The sequence below is a fragment of the Canis lupus genome, chromosome 17 (assembly GCF_003254725.2).
Source record: "Canis lupus dingo isolate Sandy chromosome 17, ASM325472v2, whole genome shotgun sequence".
In the NCBI taxonomy this organism is placed as follows: Eukaryota; Metazoa; Chordata; class Mammalia; order Carnivora; family Canidae; genus Canis; species Canis lupus.
This window is the reverse complement of record NC_064259.1, coordinates 31,285,820-31,305,164: the sequence shown is the minus strand read 5'-3', so window position 1 is coordinate 31,305,164 and position 19,345 is coordinate 31,285,820. Positions and strand designations below refer to the sequence as shown.

Genomic DNA, 19,345 nt, shown 5'->3' with positions numbered 1-19,345 from the left:
CAGAGTTTCCTGAGCGCCTTCTTGAGGCGCCGTCGGGCTCGCGGGGCAGAAGCTCGGCTGCGTCTGCACCGCGACCGTGGCTCCGCCCAGGGGTCGCTCGCGCCCCCACCACGGCCCCAGCCCTACGCCGCGAGGGGAGGCAGGCGGCCGGGCTCCCCCGGCGGCGGGCGCGGGGGCTCCGCAGGCTCCGGAAGCCGCCGGGCCGGCGCGCGCTGAGCGTCCGGTTGCCCGGGAGACGCCGCGGCCCAGCGCTCCGCAGCGGCTGTGCGGGGGCGGCCCGCGCGCAGCGACGCCCAGGGTTGGGCGGCCGGGCTGCGCGGGCTGCGCGGGCTGCGCGGGGCTGCGTGGGGCGCGCCCGGGGTCCGCGCCGGAAGTCGGTTGCGGGCGGGCCCGGGGCCTGGGGGAGAGCCAGGCGGGGTCTGCGCGCACGCTCCCGGCGAGGGGCGTTCCTGAGGCCGCACCCCGCGCCGCGGCTCCCTGGGGCCTGGAGCGGGGCGGGGGGGCGGGAGGGGCCGCGGGCGCGCAGCTGCGCTTCGGGAGGCCGGGCCCGGGTGGCCGCCGGGCTGCGCTGCCTTGGGGGGTCGAGACCCCTTTAGAGGCCTGGAGGTCAAGCGGACTCGGCCACGCTTCCAGGTACGCGTACATAGGAAATGCGGTGGTGGTGGTGGTGGTGGTGGTTTAAACAAAACCAGTTTCCTGGCTTATATAAATTACGTGGTCTTCTGGTTTCCTGGGATGCTTTTAATTAATATGATTGTACCGTCGTCAGGACGAGTTTGTTGGGCAGCCCGGATGCCTTCGGCCCGGGACGTGATCCTGGAGACCCGGGATCGAGTCCTGCATCGGGCTCCCTGCATGGAGCCTGCTTCTCCGCTGCCTGTGTCTCTGCCCCACCCCACCCCTCTCTCTCTCTGAATAAATAAAATCTTTAAAAAAAAAACAAACAACTTTGTTAACAGGTGTGTGTGTACTTTTGAAGTTCCGTGATACAATATGATGTTCCTAAGACAGATGCAGAATCCTTTCGCAGCCCATTTTTCCTGATCAGTTCTATTAAACATGAATAGTGCAGGTTTGGTTGCATTGGAAACAGTAATAAATAACATAGCACGTTGTGGCTTTAAGCCTGCAGAATTTAACTGGGCTGGCCTGGTCTTGAAAATGTCTCCCTTTGCTTCCCTTGTTCCTAACACCGCTGTTTACACCAGTTTCTTATAGATTTAAGATCAGGAAATTAATAAGTATGTTTTCACCCCATTACTCTCTCTTTCTTAATTTTCTTCCCCCAGTGTATTCCATAGGCTTGCTTGAGCCCTTAGGACCTGCTTTGTGATACGGTCATGGAAAATAATCCGCCTCCCAGGGTTTTCTGTTTCTATGTGCATCATTTCCTTCAGACTAAGGAAATAAAATAGGAAACTTTCAAAGAATTTAATGATCCACTCAAGTATCTTACCCACTCAGATATGTTTCTGTATTTACCAATGGGTCCAACTCCATATCTGTTCTTGCCTTTGTGCACGGAATTTCATTAATTTAACAGTCAGATATTTGGTAAATTTTGAAGTCAGGAAGCCCGCCCCATAGCCAAGAGATACATAAATTCAATTGAACATCACTAATGACTGTGAAAAATATTTTCAACCAGTTTCATCTGTTTGACTTTTGAGAGTACCTCAATTTTTTGATATACCTTTTGAGAGTAATTAATTTTTTGTATCTTTCAATGTTTCTGTGCCTTTTGAGAGTAAGTTGCAGACATCATGTACCTTTATGCTTAAGTAGTTCAGTGTAAACTGCCTAAGAATGAAGACATGTTCTTACATAACCACAGTACAGATTACCAAAATCAGGAAATTTAATACCTAACCCACAGTCAATATTTAGGTTTCACCAATTATCCCAGCATTGCTCTTTATAGTTATTCTAAGATTCATTTCAGGATCAACACCGCATTTTATTTTCATGTCTTTTCAGTCTCCTTCCTTCTGGAACAGTGCCTTGACCATTGTCTTTTATGACCTTAGCACTTTTAAAAAATCACAGGCCAGATATTTGTAGGATGTCAAAATTATTTCTACTTTTTTCTCATGATTCAATTCAGGCTTTGCATTTCAGGCAACAGTACCACTAAGGAAATCCTGGGTCTTTCTCGGTGGCACATTTGCCTTTTCTAGAAATTCCATGTAAATGGAATCATACAATATGTGGGGGGTGGGAGGAGAGTTGTCTGGCTTCTTTCACATAGCATATGTTTTCAGTTGTGGTTTTTTTTTTATGCTTATCACATAATAGAATATATCAATACTTTCCTTTTAATGCTGAATGAGTATTTCATCGCATGGATTTTCATTCATCAGTTAATGGACATTTAGATTGTTTTCAATTGAAGCTTTTATGAATAATGGTACTATAAACACCTGCATACATGTCTTTGTACAGGCATATATTTTTATTTTTCCTGAGTAGATACCAAAGAATAGAATTGTTATTTATGTTTTATGTTTAACTTTTAGGATATAACCAAACTATTTACCAGTGGGGCTGTGCCATTTAACATTCCCACCATTAATGTGTGAGAGTTTCAGTTTCTATACATCCTTATCAATCCTTGATATTGTCAGTCTTTTGGATTTTACCCGTTCTGGTGTGTGTGTAGAAGTATCATTGTGGTTTTATTTTACGTTTCCTAATGGCTAATAGCATTCTTTCATGTGCTTATTAAACATTTGTGTATCTTCTTTGGTGAAATGTCTCTTGAAACCTTTTGTCCATTTATAGGGTGACTGGCTGGCTCAGCAGAGCATGTGACTCTTGATCTTGGGGTTCTGAGTTTGAGCCCCATGTTGGGGATAGAATTTACTTGAAAAATACCTTTTGTCCATTTTTAACGTAGGTTATCTGGCTGCCTGTTGAATTGTAAGAGTACTGTATATATATATTGTGTATACAAATCCTTTATCTCACATTTTCTTGAGTCTGCAGCTTGTTTTTTCATTTTCTTTTTTTTTGAAGAGCAGAAGATTGTAATTTTGATAAATTCATTTTATCAATTTTCTTTTACGTATCAAGCTTTTAGTGTCATCTCTTGGATATTTTTGCCTAACTTAAGGTCAAAAAGATTTTTCTCCTTTTTTTTTTTTTTAACTAGAACTCAGTAGTAGTTGTGGCTCTTACATTTTGGTCTGTGATCCATTTTGAGTTAATTTTTGTATATTGTGTAAGGTATCTAAGGTTTTTTTGGCTTTTGTTGTTGTTACTTGTGGATGCTAATTGTCCTAGCATCATTTGTTGAAAATAGTCTATCTTCATTGAATTGCCAGGGCATCTTTGTCAAAATCAATTGGCTATAAATAAAAAGTGTTATTTCTTGAATGTTTCACTAATATATATGTCTATCTTTATTCCAATGCCATATCCTTTGATTGACTATAACTTTATGGTAAAATTTGAAGTCAAGTATTGTAAGTCTTTATTTTTTGTTTTTATTTTTATTTTTTTTTTGTTTTTATTTGTTTGTTTTTGTTTTTATTCCAGTTTGCTTTGGCTCTTCCTGGTACTGTGCATTTACATATCAGTCTTAGGTTCATCTTGTCAATTTCTAGCCCCAAAAAAGTCTATTGGGATTTTTATAGGGATTGAATTTAATCTGTCAGTGAATTTATGGAGCACTGACATTTTATTGAGTTTTCCAACCAATGACCATGACATTTCTCTCCTTTTATTTATCTCTCCTTTAATTTTCAATGTTCAGGTCTTACACTTCACTTGTTAAATTCATTTCTAAATGTTTTATTCTTTTAATGTTATGATGAGTGGAATTGTTTTCATTTCCAAATTGTCGTTAGTGCATAGACAATTTAGTATGTTATATTGATCATGTATCCTACTACATTGCAAATATGTTCATTAGTTCAAGTTGCTTTTTTATAGATTCATTAGGGTTTTCTTTTTTTACATACAGTATCGTGGCATTTCCAAGTAATGACAGCTTTACTTTCCATTTCCAATCTATATAACTTTAATTTATTTTTCTTGTTTTATTGCAATGGCAAGAACTTCCAATACAATGTTAAATAGAAGTGGTAAAAGCAAAATCATTTTCCCAGTCTTAGGGAGAAAGCATTGTCTTTAAACATGTTAACTACATTTTTCACACGTTAACTACATTTTTCACATATGCCCTTGAGGAAGGTCCCTTCTATTCATGATTTGTTGAGATTTTTATCATGAGTGAGTGTTGGCTTTTATCAATGCTTTTTTTTTTATGCCTATTGAAATGGTCATGTGGTTGGGTCTTTTATTCTGTTACTATTATGGTGTTACACATTGATATTAACCACACTGGGCAACCCGAGTGGCGCAGCGGTTAAGCCCTGCCTGCAGCCTGGGGTGTGATCCTGGAGACCCGGGATCCAGTCCCACGTCGGGCTCCCTACATGGAGCCTGCTTCTCTCTCTGCCTGTCTCTGCCTTTCTCTCTCTCTCTCTCTCTCTCTCTCTGAATAAATAAATAAATAAATCTTTAAAAAAAAAGATATTAACCAAACTTGCATTCTTGAAATAAATTCCACATATTCATGGTATATAATCTTTTTTATATGTGTCTGGATTTGGTTTGCCAATTATTTCATTGAGGATTCTTGTGTCTGTATTTATGAAAATAATCTGTAGTTTTTCTGGTAATTTCTTAGTCTGTGTATCAAGGGAATATTGGCCTTATGGATTTAGTTAGGAAATGTTTCCTCCTCTTCTATTTTTAGGACTAGTTTGTAAATATTGGCATTAATTCTTTTTTGAATGTTTGGTAGAATTCACTATGAAGCCATCTGACTCTTTTCTTTGTGGGTTATTTTTCATTATTATCCAGTTTCTTCATTTGTTATGGGCAAGTCAAATTTTCTATCTTTTTCTTGAGTCAGTTTTGATATTTCGTCTTTTTAAGCCAACCACATTGTCTGATTTGGCTGCATAAAACTATTCATAATATTCTGTTAGCCATTTTTAATTTCTCTAGGTGATTGTGATTTGAATGATTTTTTTCTCTATTTTCTTAGTCTAAAAATTCATCAATTTCATTGATCTTTTTGAAGAACCAACTTTTTGTTTTATTGATTTTTTGCTGTTTTTCTGATGCATCAGTTCATTAATGATGAACTGTCATTAAAGGATTATTGTCAGAAAGGATTATTGTTCCTTTGTATGTGAATGGATCTTTCTCACTGTTTTCAAGATATTCTCTTTATCTTTGGCTTTTAACAGTTTGGCTTTTAACAGTTTGGCTATAATATATCTAGAGCTGGATCTCCTAATGTTTATCCTACTTTGAGATTCATTTAGCTCTTGAATCTGTAAATTAATATTTTCCATTAAACTTGGAACTTTTTTGCCATTATTTCTTTCATTATTTTCTTCTGCCCCTTTTTCTCGCTTGTCTTTCTGGGAATGTCATTACATTTATGTTGGTACTATTGATTTTGTACCACAGGCCTCTGAGGCTCTGTTTAGTCTTTTTTTCTCTCTTGGATATTGGTCTTTTTCCATTAATATATCTTCAGATTCATTGAGTCTTTCTTCTGCCATCTCAAGTCTGCTCTTGAGCCCATGTAGGGAATTTTTCATTTCAGTTGTACCTCTCGACTCAAAAATTTGTTTGGTTCTTTTTTTTTTTTTTTTTAAACTTGTCATTTTTTTGTTGTTGTTGTTGAGCTTTCCTATTTATTAAATCATTGTCATATAATTCTTTAATTCTTTATATTGCTTTAATTATTTGAACAAATTTATAATTGTTGCTTTAAAGTCTTTGTCAGCTAAATAAAATAGCTAGATTCATTCAGAATCCATTTTTATTAACTTTTTTTTCTGAGTATCAGGAAGACATGCTTTTTCTTAGCATGTCTCATTTTTTTTAATTGAAAACTAGACACTAGACACTTTAGATATTATATCTATACTGGATTCCAGTTTTCCCCCCTGAGGAAAATTTTGTGGGTTGCTTTTGTTTTTGTTTTTGTAACCTGCTTGTATTCCAGAATCTATCTACTTCTGAGGGTGTGACTGTTGTTGTCTGTGTTCAGTTTTTAATTTTTTTGGCCTGGCTCTCTAGGACTAACCATTGTCTGCATAGTTTAGTGGTCACCAATAGTTTGGGCAGCAGTGGTATTTAAACAACTCTAGCCATAGTCTTTCACCCTTTCCCAGTGGATCAGTGTGTGGGTTGAAGAGCATATTCATAATTCAGTCAGTCCTCAAATCTGCCTCAGCTTTAACTTCCTTTATCTTTCCTGTGCATTCCTCATAGTTTCCCAGTTAGCCAGAGATATGTAAAGCCAACCAAACTCTTCTATGGTTCTTATATTTCCAGGATCCTCCCATAAATTTTTGGCTAGTCTGCAGCTCACCCCTACAGGAACCATACCCTTAGGCTTGCAAAGCTGTGGGGGTTTTCCCCATTTGTTTCTTACTGAATTTTTAAGGATTTTACTGATAGTATTGTCACAGGTTTTCAGCCTGTCACAGGTTTGAGCCATATCAAGCACATTTTCTCTTAGAGTAAGGCTTCTGGTTTATGGCCTGTTCACAGTGGTAGAACTGCTACACCTGCTGAGCTGGAGAATGGGGATAGATAAAGAATGGCAAGCAGACCCCGGTAAGAAGCCACAGACGCCCATTGTCCTTAAGTAGAGTTCTAATGTATCATGAATAAATACTTCTCAATTTGTGTTTTGCCTTTGGTTGATTTCCAGAGCCCCCAAATTGTTATGTGTTGGCTTTAGTTTTGTTTTTTTGACAATTTTGACTAGTCTTGTGTTTTAGAAAGAGGATTGCCAACCTCTTTACCCCCACAGTAGTCAAAGCCATAGTTGGCCCCTGGTGCTTTTTGTGGGATTAAACACACACACACACACACCACAAATTATTTCTTATACAAAATTACTCTAAGTTCTCAACCTCTAAATAAGTAAATTTTTGTAAACTGTATTTCTCTAGAAAATTATCCATTTCATCTACATTTTCAGATTCATTTTTATAGATGTCTGCAAAGTAGCCTCATGATTCTTAAAAACATTGTTCTCTTTGGTGGTTATTCTTGTCATTTCTTATTTTTATTTCTTATATTCATTCTTTCTCCCTTTTTTCTTGGTTAAGCTAGTTATAGGTTTGTTTTAATTTTTTTAAGGAACTAATATTTGGGTTTATTAATTAGATCTATTATTTTTGTGTTCTCTATTAATTTCTGCATCAGTTTTATTGTTTCTTGTGCTTTCTTTGGCTTATTTTGTAGTTCTTTTTTTAAATTGTTAAGCTTGTTATTTTTACTCATTTTTCTTCTATATTGTTTTGATCTCTGGATTTTTTTCTCCTAATTTCTGTATGTCAGGTTATCTCAACCATGGCATTATAAACATTTTGGATAGGTAATTCTTTATCGTGGGGTTCTATCCTGTGCATTGAGGAATACTTAGCAGCACCCTTGGCCTCTACATACCCATAATAACCAAAAATATCTCCAGACATTGAAAAATACCCCTGGGGGCTAAAATCACACCCAGGTGAGAATCCCCACTTTAAATATATATCATTGCTTTAGATATGTAGTATTTTCATTATTATTTTTTTACATTCCATTATTTAAGTTTGCATTTCCGCAAGAGGTATTTAATTGAAGGCTTTTTTTGTTTCTAGGTGGAAAGTCTTTTTTTTAATTTTATGTATATATATTTTAATTCTAATTTCTAGTTTGATAGTTTGTAATCAGAATGATTTTGTGATTTCTAATTATGAAACTTTCTAATGTTTTCTTTGTGACCTAATATATGATCATTTTTTATAAATATTCCATGTGTGCTTGAGAAGAAGGTACATTTTAGATTATCAGAGTGTAAAATTCAATGCTGCCTTTCTAAAGGCTGCCTTTATGGTTACATTTTTAAGTCTTCTACATAGTTACGTATCTTCTGTGCATTTACCTTGCCTTTTCCTGACAGTAGTATATTTAAGTTTCATTATTAATGTATTTCAGTGCATGTCTTCTTGCATGTCCTAAAGTTTCTGCTTTTATAACAGTAATTGCTATATTATTTGGAGGCTCTTATATCTTCATTGTGAATTGTGGCTTTAGCATTAAAACTACCCCCCTTCTGTTGTATTTAATTCTTTTTGTAGTTTTAGTTCTACTCAGTCAGATACTAGGATCATAAATCTTCTTTCTTAATGTTTCCATTTGCCCTGAATACCTTTGCTTGTCTTTTTATTTTAACTTTTCTGAATCACTTTGGATGTGTCTCTTGCACAGAGCATATAGTTGGAGCTTGCTTTGAGAGTAAAATTGAAAATCTTTTTCATTTAATAAGTGAGTTAAGCTCACTCATAATTATTGGTATCACTGATATTAGTCTTTATTCTGTCGTATTGTTTTATATTATAATTTTTATGTGTACAATATTAATCTGTGTTTCTTTATGTATTGTGTTGGTTTTTATGTCTCAGATTTCTTTGGGTATTTTTTTAATGCTCTTAGTCCCTGCTTTCTTATTTAACCTTTTATTTTATGGTTTGTCTGTTTTTAATGGTATAGTTTACTCCCCCATCTGTTCAGTTATGAATGAGTTTATTCTGCTTTCTTCTTTCCCTTTCCATTTCTTACACATATTTTTATTTTTTTAAGATTTTATGTATTTATTCATGAGAGACACACACACACAGAGAAAGGCAGAAATATAGGCAGAGGGAGAAGCAGGCTCCATGCAGGGAGCCCCATGTGGGGCTCGATCCTGGGACTCCAGGATCACGCCCTGAGCTGAAGGCAGGCGTTTAACCACTGAGCCAGCCAAGCATCCCTCTTACACATATTTTTAATTGCAGTACTTTCTAACCTGTCAGTACTTTTAACATTTATTTTTTTAAAGATTGTGTTTATTCATGAGAGACACAGAGAGAGAGAGAGACAGGCAGAGACACAGGCAGAGGGAGAAGCAGGCTTCATGCAGAGAGTCCAATGTGGGACTTGATCCCAGGACTCTGGGATCATGCCCTGAGCCAAAGGCAGAGGTTCAACCACTGAGCCACCCAGGCGTCCTGCACTTCTAACATTTATATGTTACTCTTCCACCATTGTCCCCACTTTTGCTTTAGTCTTCAATTAAATATATTAGATGCTTACTGTAAATCTCTTCCTGCAGTTTTCCCAATCAGCTCTTGGTTGGGTAAAAGTTGTCCTCTTGTAGATTCTTTGAGAAGGTTTACGAATGCAATATACCTGGAGTTCTTGCGTATTTTGAACAGTTTCTATAACTTTGCTACTTGAAGGACAGTTTGGTTGAGTAGAAAATCCTGGCTTTCACTTTCTTGAGTGTCTTCAAAAGGCTGCTATATTTTTATGTTGCATTGTGTGTTCTCTTGACAATTTGGATGTCACTCTCATTCTCCTACACTTTAGTCTTTATGCCTACAGGCTATGTAAGTATTTGATTTGATAGTTTTATTCCAATACACCTTTGAGTTGATTGTTGTGATTCAGTTTTGCCAACTACCTCATGGGCCTTTTCAATATGTATACTCCAATCTTATTTTGTTGCCAGAAAAATTTCATAGTTTATAGTTTCAACTATTGGTTCTGTTACACTGTTTTTTTTTTCTTCAGAGATTCTAGTTACATATGTTGGGTCTTTTTTGCCTGTCTTCTATTTCAACCACTTTCGCTCTAAAATCTGTTACTTTTTTCCCTCATTTTTATTCTCTTGATTGCTGTTCTCTTCATTGCTTTTTTAAAATGCCCCTTCCAATTTTCATTAGAATCTATTATCCCATTGGCATCTTGTGTTTTTTAGCCATTATCTGTGAGATGGTTTTGTCTTTTTCTTGTTTCCTGAGTTCAAATAACTTTTCTTTCTTTTCTTTTCTTTTCTTTTCTTTTCTTTTCTTTTCTTTTCTTTTCTTTTCTTTCTTTCTTTCTTTCTTTCTTTCTTTCTCTTTCTTTCATTTCTGGTCTTATTTGAATTTCTAATTCAAAGTGGCTTTTCGTGCTTCCACAAACAGAGCTGTGGCCGCCTGCGTGGTGTCACTAGGCCAGAAGAAACACCCAACAGTTCCACTTATTCATGAAGTTTTGCCACCTACTTAAGTAATCAAAAATGGAAAATTCTGCAAAAGCAGAAGAGTGTGAAAAGCTCTCTCTCGAAGAGGCAAAAGCATCAAAAGATTTGGAAACAAAGTCTTCATTCAGTATTAATGAAAACACAACCACTCCTGGGACTGGACTTTCTGAAAAGGCTCCTGTCTGGGGACAAGCAGACACACCAAAAAAGAGAAAGGAATTTGAAGATGATCTTATAAAGGAAAGTTCTAGTTGTGGGGAAGATACTCCAACCAAGAAAAGAAAACTTGATGCTGAAATTGTCCAAGAGGAAAAAGGTTCTGGTGATGATGAGGGCATTTCAAGGAAAAGAAGAATGGAAACTGATGATTTTCCCAAAGATGAACCTTCTACTGGAGATGACACACAGAAGAAGAGAAAAATAGAACTTGAGGATATTCCTGAAAAGCAAAAAAACTTAGAAGAAGGACACAGTTCAGCAGTGGCTGCCCACTATAATGAACTACAGGAAGTTGGTTTGGAGAAGCGTAGCCAAAGTCATATTTTTTACCTAAGAAACTAATAATTGGATGAAAAGTGTCCTCATTGGGGAATTTTTAGAAAAGGTACGACAGAAAAAAAAACGCGATATCACTGTTTTGGACCTGGGATGTGGTAAAGGTGGAGATTTGCTCAAATGGAAAAAGGGAAGAATTAACAAGCTAGTTTGTACGGATATCGCTGATGTTTCTGTCAAACAGTGTCAGCAGCGGTATGAGGACAGTGAAAAATCGTTGTTGTGATAATGAATATATTTTCAATGCAGAATTTGTAACTGCTGATTGTTCAAAGGAACTTTTGATTAACAAATTTCGTGACCCCGAAACGTGCTTTGACATCTGTAGTCGTCAGTTTGTCTGTCATTATTCATTTGAATCCTATGAGCAGGCTGACATGATGCTCAGAAATGCCTGTGAGACTGAGCCCTGGAGGCTATTTTATTGGTACCACTCCCAATAGCTTTGAACTGATAAGACGCCTTGAAGCTTCAGAAACAGAATCATTTGGGAATGAGACATATACTGTGAAGTTTCAGAAGAAAGGAGATTATCCTTTATTCGGCTGCAAACATGACTTCAACTTGGAAGGTGTTGTGGATGTCCCTGAATTCTTGGTCTATTTTCCATTGCTAAATGAAATGGCGAAGAAGTACAATATGAAACTAGTCTACAGGGATCCCTGGGTGGCGCAGCGGTTTGGTGCCTGCCTTTGGCCCAGGGCGCGATCCTGGAGACCCGGGATCGAATCCCACGTCGGGCTCCCGGTGCATGGAGCCTGCTTCTCCCTCTGCCTGTGTCTCTGCCTCTCTCTCTCTCACTGTGAGCCTATCATAAAAAAAAAAAAAAAAAAAAAAAAAAAAAAAAAAAAAAAAAAAGAAACTAGTCTACAAAAAGACATTTCTGGAATTCTATGAGGAAAAGATTAAGAACAACGAAAATAAAATGTTGTTAAAACTAATGCAGGCCCTGGAGCCATATCCAGCAAAGGAGAATTCCAAACTTGCCTCTGAGAAGGTGGATGACTATGAACATGCAGCAGAATACATGAAGAACAGTCAAGTAAGGTTACCTTTGGGAACCTTAAGTAAATCAGAGTGGGAAGCCACAAGTATTTACTTGGTTTTTGCATTTGAGAAGCAGCAGTGAGCACATACGCAGTAGCCCAGGACAGCTGTGTCCCGTCCTCTACAGATGTGAATGATCCATCCTAGATTTGACAACTTTAATTATTCTAAATGTGCAGGATGCTGCCGGAAACTCCAGTGTATAAATTCAACATTTGCTGTCTGTGACAGATGAACTTTTGTGTGTGTGTATAAGAATCAGTTGGGACCTTTGTCTTTAAAAATCTATTTTTAAGTAATGTTCTAAGAATTCCATTTGCCTCACTACTCTCTTAGCGCATAAAAATTATAGTATGACTTGTTTGAGCTCCTGAGCTCTTTCCACAGTGCTCTGATTTGCTCAGTGTTTGTTTACAGTATTAAATTTATTGCAGTTATACAATTGATGAGGGAGCATACTGGTTTGTGGGGTTTGTGCTCATTTCTGTAGTTTTGTTATATAGTGTTGTTCAAGATTAAATGGATTGTGTTCTGTAAAAAACAAAACAAAACAAAACAAAGTGGCTTTTCATGGGGGTACCTGGGTGGCTCAGTTAAACATCTGCCTTCAGTTCAGGTCATGATCCCAGGGTCCTGGGATCAAGCCCCACATGCATTGGGCTCCCTGCTCAGCAAGGAGCCTGCTTCTCCCTCTCCCCTCTCCCCTCTCCCCCGTGTTTTCTCTCCCTCTCTGAAATAAATAAAATCTTTAAAAAAGAAAAGTAGCCTTTCATATCTCCAGATGAATGTTAGAAGATACTTAAATCAGTTTGGAGTGTTGTGATAGTTTTCTTCTGCTTCATTGTTAGTTTTATTTTTTGGCATGATTTTCTTCAGCTAAAATGTTTGATTCTCATTTCTATTTTCCTCCAGTAATAGGTTTGTATGGAAACTGCTCTTCTGTATTTTATTTCCTTGGCAGGATTTGTCTTGTAATAATTGACAGCTATCCTAGCTCAAGATAGTTCTTTTTGTCACTGTACCAAAGTGCAGTTTTTTTCATGAGTAGCACATTTTAAAAATTAGTGGTGAAGAGATTTGCATGCCCTTCAGTTTTGGGTTCTCCTTTGTCTTGCAGGGGCACAAATCTATCCCTCTTGCTTCTTTTTCCCTTCTCTATCCAGCCTCTGATGGAGCTTGGGGAGGCCTCTCCCTTCCCTCCTGCCCTTCTCTTCCCCAAGAGCAGTGTCACGCTGACTGATGCCTCCTCAGCATCCTTGCCTTTAAGTCCCTTCCCTGCGGCAGACATTTGATCTACCAGACACACTTAGGATTTCTGCATGTGTGCTGTTTTTTCTCCTCAAGGGATGGAGGGGGGATGATTTTAAGTCTATCATAGACCCTTCATTTCCTCTTCTGTCTTCTTGACAGTTTTTACAGATCCCACCCCAATCCTGTATTTGCTCTCTGTAAAGTGGGACCTTCAGAGATATCTCTTCCAGAATTTGGAGTTTACTTTTCTACTTTAATTTGTAAATTCCTCTGTCTTCCTGCAATGTTGGAAGCATTGCATTTAATATGGTTTTATTGTTTATTGAAGAGATTAGATTTAGACAGCCACCATTATCCTCGGCACTATCAAAGTTCTCCACCATATACATCTTCCCAAGCCATTTAGGTATAATATGGAGAGGGTTGGGAACTTTGGGTAAGTGTAGAGAATAAGAAAGAAGGCATTTTATTTAAAACAAGCCGATTTTGAGATGATTCTATTTGTGTAGAGATAGTCATCAAACATATAATTGGTCTGTACCTCAGTTAAGATATTAAGAATTACTGCTTCTTCACACTCCAGTAGAGTCCTAGTAAGCTGGAATTAGAACCATAAATGCCTTTGAGGAATTTCTGCGTTGGTCTGAGTCCTCTCTGCATGCTCAGACTCATCTTCCATGAACATATAAGGGCTTTAGAAAACAGCTACTATTGAGAGGTTACCAGATAAAATAATATTTTTACTATTTTCTGGTGCTTTATTTTATCGAATTCAGAAGTTTGGTTGATGTAACTGAGAGATCTAAGTATTAGTCTGAGAACTCAATCATTATTAAGCCATTTGCAAAAACAGAAAATCATAGATCAGTAGATCAAATCATCTACCTAGAGAGAAATAAAATAATACAAAGACTTAAATATCATAATTAAGCTTTTTGGCATATTCATAGTTTATGCCGGTAACATGGGACTTATCAAGCAGGTTGAATTCATAAATCCACAGAGATTTACACCAATAACTTTCTAAAGCAAATTCCTAGTTTCTATTTTCTTTCCTATCACCTGTAACTAGCCTGAAGAACAGATGTATGCATGCTTGTATCTAAATACATTTAAGATAATAATATTTATGTAACAAAATGGTATAACCTACAGAGTTTTCAAAACATAATCTGTGATGAATTTTCCATGCATTAAGTGTATATTGCTTCCATTTTCTCCCTTTAATAAGAGAAAATAGAATCTATAAAAAATATATATAGCATTGTAAAACATTTAGTAATAGTCATTTACCCAAGTAAAACACTTTTCCCAGTTGTGTATCTCTATGGTGGCAAGTGAGCGTGGATGATTTCTTTCTCCACTGAGACACTCTGTGGATGATGAAAAAGATGTTAGTGAAGTAAAAAAAAAAAAAAAAGTACTCATTTGAACCAGGAGAAATTTGTAAAAGTGGTCAGCATTTCACTTGACAGTTTATTAATACTAAGACCTGGACTGTGCATTCTTTTGAATTAACTGAGAGGCAGTATAGCATAGTGATTCAAATTGTGATCTGGAACCTGACTTTCTGGGTTCTAATTTCATCCTAGCTTCACTTTCCCTTGGTTTTCTCATCCACATAATTGGTTAGAAATAGCACTTACTTCATAGAATGGTTGCAAAATTATATGTAACATTCATAGGACAATATTACTTAAGTGCTATTATTATCACTATTAGATTATATTAAGATTCTGCTTGATAAAGTGGTTTATATTAAAAATGTAAAGCTATATATTTTTAATCCTAGACTTATTTATTTAATAATGTTGGCCTTCTTCAACATGTAATCCAGTCACCACAAAATTCACAAGTGAAGTGAGTGATGGAGGACAGAAAAATATTTCCATGGAAATCCCTATGAAAGAAAGCATCATTGAAAAATTAGAGAAACCTGTCTCCTTTTTCATGCTCTTTATTTTATTTGGGAGCTAAGAATTTAAGGATCTGTTCCTTCGTACATATAAAAGCTAAGAGCAATAAATGATGCACTGAAAAGATTTTCTGTTTTTAATGGCTGCTTTGGTCAGCAACCGCATCTACTCTTTCTTCTCTCCACCAGGTGGAAGTATAGCACTTTGTACCCTGTCTCTTCCTCAATTCTTTCTAGTCCCCTAGTCAGAGAGGTGAGGAAGGAAAAGATAAACACTGTATTCAAGAGTGTGAAATGTTCCACCAGCTGGATTTTACAGCATCATATTTTAATAATTTACTTGAGGATAATGAAAGTAGACTGGATACGGTTCCTTTCCACAAATTCTTTAATTCAACTGAGCTAAAAGCAGACCCATTATAAGAAATATATAAAATCTTTCTAGTAGCTGGAAGAACCGCATTATGACTAAACTGAATTACCAAAATAATGTTCCAGTATTTTTAAGTGTATTTAAAATTAAATGACGGAAAGAAATTTTGGGATCTAAGTAAATCGGTTTTACGTAAGAGACTGTGAGCACATTGTCCTTGATAACTTGATTAAGCTGAGTCATCTTATTTTCCAGGTGTAACATTGTGCTGCAAGTCAATCAATACAGTAATATAAGTCATTTCAACTATAATGGAAAAGTACGAAAAATTAGCTAAGATTGGAGAAGGGTCTTATGGGGTTGTATTCAAATGCAGAAACAAAACCTCAGGACAAGTGGTAGCTATTAAAAAATTTGTGGAATCTGAAGATGATCCTGTTATTAAGAAAATAGCACTAAGGGAAATACGTATGTTGAAGGTACGTTAACTTTCTCTGTATATCTATAACATCATGGTATTGGATGAAATGTGTATGCCAAAATTACAATTCAAATGGATTTTAAAGTGATATTTTTTTCTCATTGAACTTAAATTTCTTGGTATCAGCAACTATGGAAAATAAATTGATTATTACTTTGGACTTTGGCAGTTCTGATATTGAAGTCCTTACATTGTGGTTGGTAAATATTCAATGTCCTAAGTCCCTTCACCCCAGTGTTTACCCTCCCCCTCCCCCACCTTGGCCTTTCTCCACCTGCCCACCTCCCTTCTCCCCACAAACCAGCAGCTAAAAGAACACCTCCTGGCACAGGAGCCCACCAGGACTGTACCAGTGCCCCTATAGGCATCAATATGGCATCTGTGCTTCACTCCACCGGGTCTTAGGCATATTGAGTATCTCCCCCAGCCATATAGATATTTTTCACAAAGATTTTGTTAGGTTTTTTTTTTTTTTTTTTAAGTAAGCTCTATGCCCAACGTGGGGCTTGAACTCCAGACCCAGAGATCAAATCACATGCTTTAAGACTGAGCCAGCCAGGCACCTCTAAAGTTGTTTTTACTCTGATAGGATTTGACATGTAAGATAAGTCTTCAACGTAAATATTTTCCAGTCCTAGAAATCTTATGGTGTTAGAAGCACAGAAGACCTTAGGGATGCCTCTCATCCATCATCCTTATTTTATCAGAGAGGAAACTGAGGTACAGGACAGCACTTCCCAAACATTAATGTGCTTTGGAATTCCCGAGGGGACTCTGCTAAAATGAAGATTTTGAGTCAAAGGTCCATGGCCAGCCTGAGATTCAGCATTTCAAGCAAACTCCCCGATGGCACAGTAGGTGCTGATTTATAGACCACACTTTGAGTAATAAAAGTGTGATTTCCTTACTTTTGACCCGTGCCATCTTTCTTTTAGGAAAACCCCAGAAACCAGTTTTTAGAGGAGGATAACAATTACCACATTATCCGTCCTTCCAAGTATTATTTGCAGCAGGTTTTCTCAAACTAATAATAGTTTAAAATATAATTTAATATATGCAGAATTTTCCCATCATAAAAACCGGTTCACTGATACCTCACAGCCGGCAGAGGGCGCGGGTTAGCCAGGCGGCTTTGTCGCAGAGCTAATAAGCTACAGGGTGTGTCTGAACCGGCCGTGGGTGGTTTTCTCATAAAAGTAAATGCTTTTTATCCAGCACCTGCAGCCGCCTCATGTCTGCAAGTAAGGTTAAGCTCAGGTAGTACCTCCTGGGTCACAATGCCCCAATTTAAGAATGGACTTTAAGGTCATAAGTAAGTCGGAGGGGCCCTGGGTGGCTCAGTGGTTGAGCTCTTCAGCTCAGGGTGTGATCCTGGGGTCCTGGGATCAAGTCCTGCATCAGGCTCCCCGCAGAAGCCTGCCTCTCTGCCTATGTCTCTGCCTCGCTCTGTGTGTCTCTTATGAATAAGTAAATAAAATCTTTTTTTTTTTTAAAGTAGTAAGATTCCACCTCAGCTTGTCTGGCGATGATTCTTCTAATGTACCTCTTGCCAGCTCTATGATGTGTTACACCCATGCATGCCCTGAACAGATTCCTTCCAAAATAAATGTATCTTACCTTCCTCACATCCTCCTAGTATTTAAATGTGATTTGATTTTTGTCCTCCGTATTACCTGTTTTATTTATACAAGTCACTGTTTTTCTGGGCTAAGTTAATTTTATTTGCAAAAGGGATATAAATTGCTGAGCTGCCCAAAGACAGATTTGACCAGGTTGGCATCTATAAATCCCTTACTTTCCTGGTAAAAACACTGTTTTCTTCCCTTCCGTGGTTTTTAGCATAGCACAAAGTGGCTGGCTTACCTGTATGACCTGTCCATCCATTCTTTGCCTTTCTGCTCTTTAGGCAATGGCAAATCGATTTTGTGCTCTGGACATATTTTTAATATGTGATGGAGTCGTTTTTCCCAAACTATTGAGCACATAGTTGCAGAGTGATTTTTCCCCCCTCAAACCATGCTTACAGAAACTAAAGTAGAGGATGCTGTTTCTATTGGGCCTGTAAAATATTTATGCAGCTCCCACTATATGCAAAATATGGTGCTCCCTCTATATAGATATCTTTCTAAGTGGCGTAAGGTTTGAAAAGTGATGTATCTAATATACTGGGAAAACAATAGAGAAAATGAGTTATATGTAGATGGGAGTGACCAGATGTCCTGTTTATAGCTATTGTCCCAGAGTCCAGTCTGATTAGCACCTTCTTTCAAAAGCATCCTGGTTTGGGACACCTGGGTGGCTCAGTGGTTGAGCATCTGCCTTCCACTCAGGGCATGATCCTGGAGTCCCAGGATCGAGGCTCCTTGCATGGAGCCTGCTTCTCCCTCTGCCAGTGTCTCTGCCTTTTTCTCTCTGTGTCTCTCATGAGTAAATAAATGAAATCTTTGGGAAAAAAAAAAAGGCATCCTGGTTTGTGTGCTAAATTATGTGGCCACCCTAGATATAGGCAGAGTGACTGTATCTGCCTGTTTGCCTGGGACAGTCTTGTCTTATACTCTTTACCCTGATTGGATGATAAATTATACAGTTACTCTATGATGGGTTATCTTACCTATAATAGAATTTCTCCTCTGGTTTAAAACATTAAACAGAGGCTGCCTTGTGAAATGCTTTAGCTTGAGATAGAATTTAACACATAAAATATCTAAGCATAAGAGAAAGCAATAGAATCAAAGAACAGAGCTGAATAGATGATAAATTAAAAACACACTGTGGGAACTCCTACAATAGGTAGTTTAGCCGGATTTGGAAGTTGGGATCTAAAATCCAGACACCACTTAAATCCAGCTGACATTTGTTTTAAATCTCCGGCACTCTGCAAGCTAAATGGGGATTGATAATCTTTATAGCCTTTAACTCAATACTTCTACCTCCTCAATTTTTTATTCAGGTTCCTTTATGACTTGGATATTTAGAATTTTCACAAAATCCATAAAGTATTTATGGCATCGGTACCTTTATTTCATGTGTGTACTTCATTTGCTATCTCCAGAGATTCAAGCAGCTTAATTACCACCTGTTACAGGTACATTAGAAGAAGAAAAATGTCTTCTTTTTTCCCCAACCTTAAGTGTCTATGATTCTTACTAAGAGTAGTTTTCTCTTGTGAGTAACCATAATAAAATTATCCACAAGAAATGCAAAGAGAAAGATAAGCAAGGCCTTGCATTGTTTAAGTTATAAGGGATCTGGGAGAAACTACCAAGAGAAACAAATCATTGAACTTTGTATTTCCTTTTGCAGCAATTAAAACACCCAAACCTTGTGAACCTCATTGAGGTTTTCAGAAGAAAAAGGAAAATGCATTTAGTATTTGAATACTGTGATCACACACTTTTAAATGAGCTGGAAAGAAATCCAAAAGGGTAAGTAATCTGGAAACTGAGACTCTATGACCACTCAGTTTCATTATATGTTGGGCTAACTGTGGCAGATTTTACATCTGAAACACACTCCTCTTTCTACCAAGATGCATCTGTTGACTACCTCTTTCCCATCTTAGGATGTGCTCAGAGGGACACAAATACTAACCTAGAGTAAAAATATTTAGGAATACAAATCGGCTGC

General features: G+C 37.7%; 2 protein-coding genes across 13 annotated transcripts in view; both read left to right on the top strand.

Annotated features, from left to right (window-relative positions):
- CDKL4 (cyclin dependent kinase like 4) overlaps positions 1 to 19,345 on the top strand; it is an 82,502-nt gene that overhangs the window by 4,636 nt on the left and 58,521 nt on the right. For 10 of the 12 annotated variants that reach the window (XR_007403090.1, XM_035700405.2, XM_049095788.1 and 7 more), the window contains 2 exons: positions 15,493 to 15,716; positions 19,022 to 19,143. Coding sequence is in view for 11 of the 12 variants with exons in the window: in XM_035700405.2 (XP_035556298.1) it covers positions 15,549 to 15,716; positions 19,022 to 19,143 (290 nt within the window). In the remaining variant the exon portion in view is untranslated. Of the gene's footprint in view, positions 1 to 501; positions 634 to 15,492; positions 15,717 to 18,668; positions 18,804 to 19,021; positions 19,144 to 19,345 lie in introns of those variants that run through there. The other 2 variants (XM_049095785.1, XM_049095791.1) reach the window with 2 other exon arrangements.
- LOC112664489 (mRNA cap guanine-N7 methyltransferase-like) lies at positions 509 to 15,483 on the top strand. The gene is given in 6 exon segments (XM_049095792.1): positions 509 to 633; positions 10,038 to 10,653; positions 10,655 to 10,856; positions 10,858 to 11,048; positions 11,050 to 11,299; positions 11,511 to 15,483. Coding segments are annotated over 5 exon segments (1,434 nt in total). The 5' UTR covers positions 509 to 633; positions 10,038 to 10,132; the 3' UTR covers positions 11,781 to 15,483.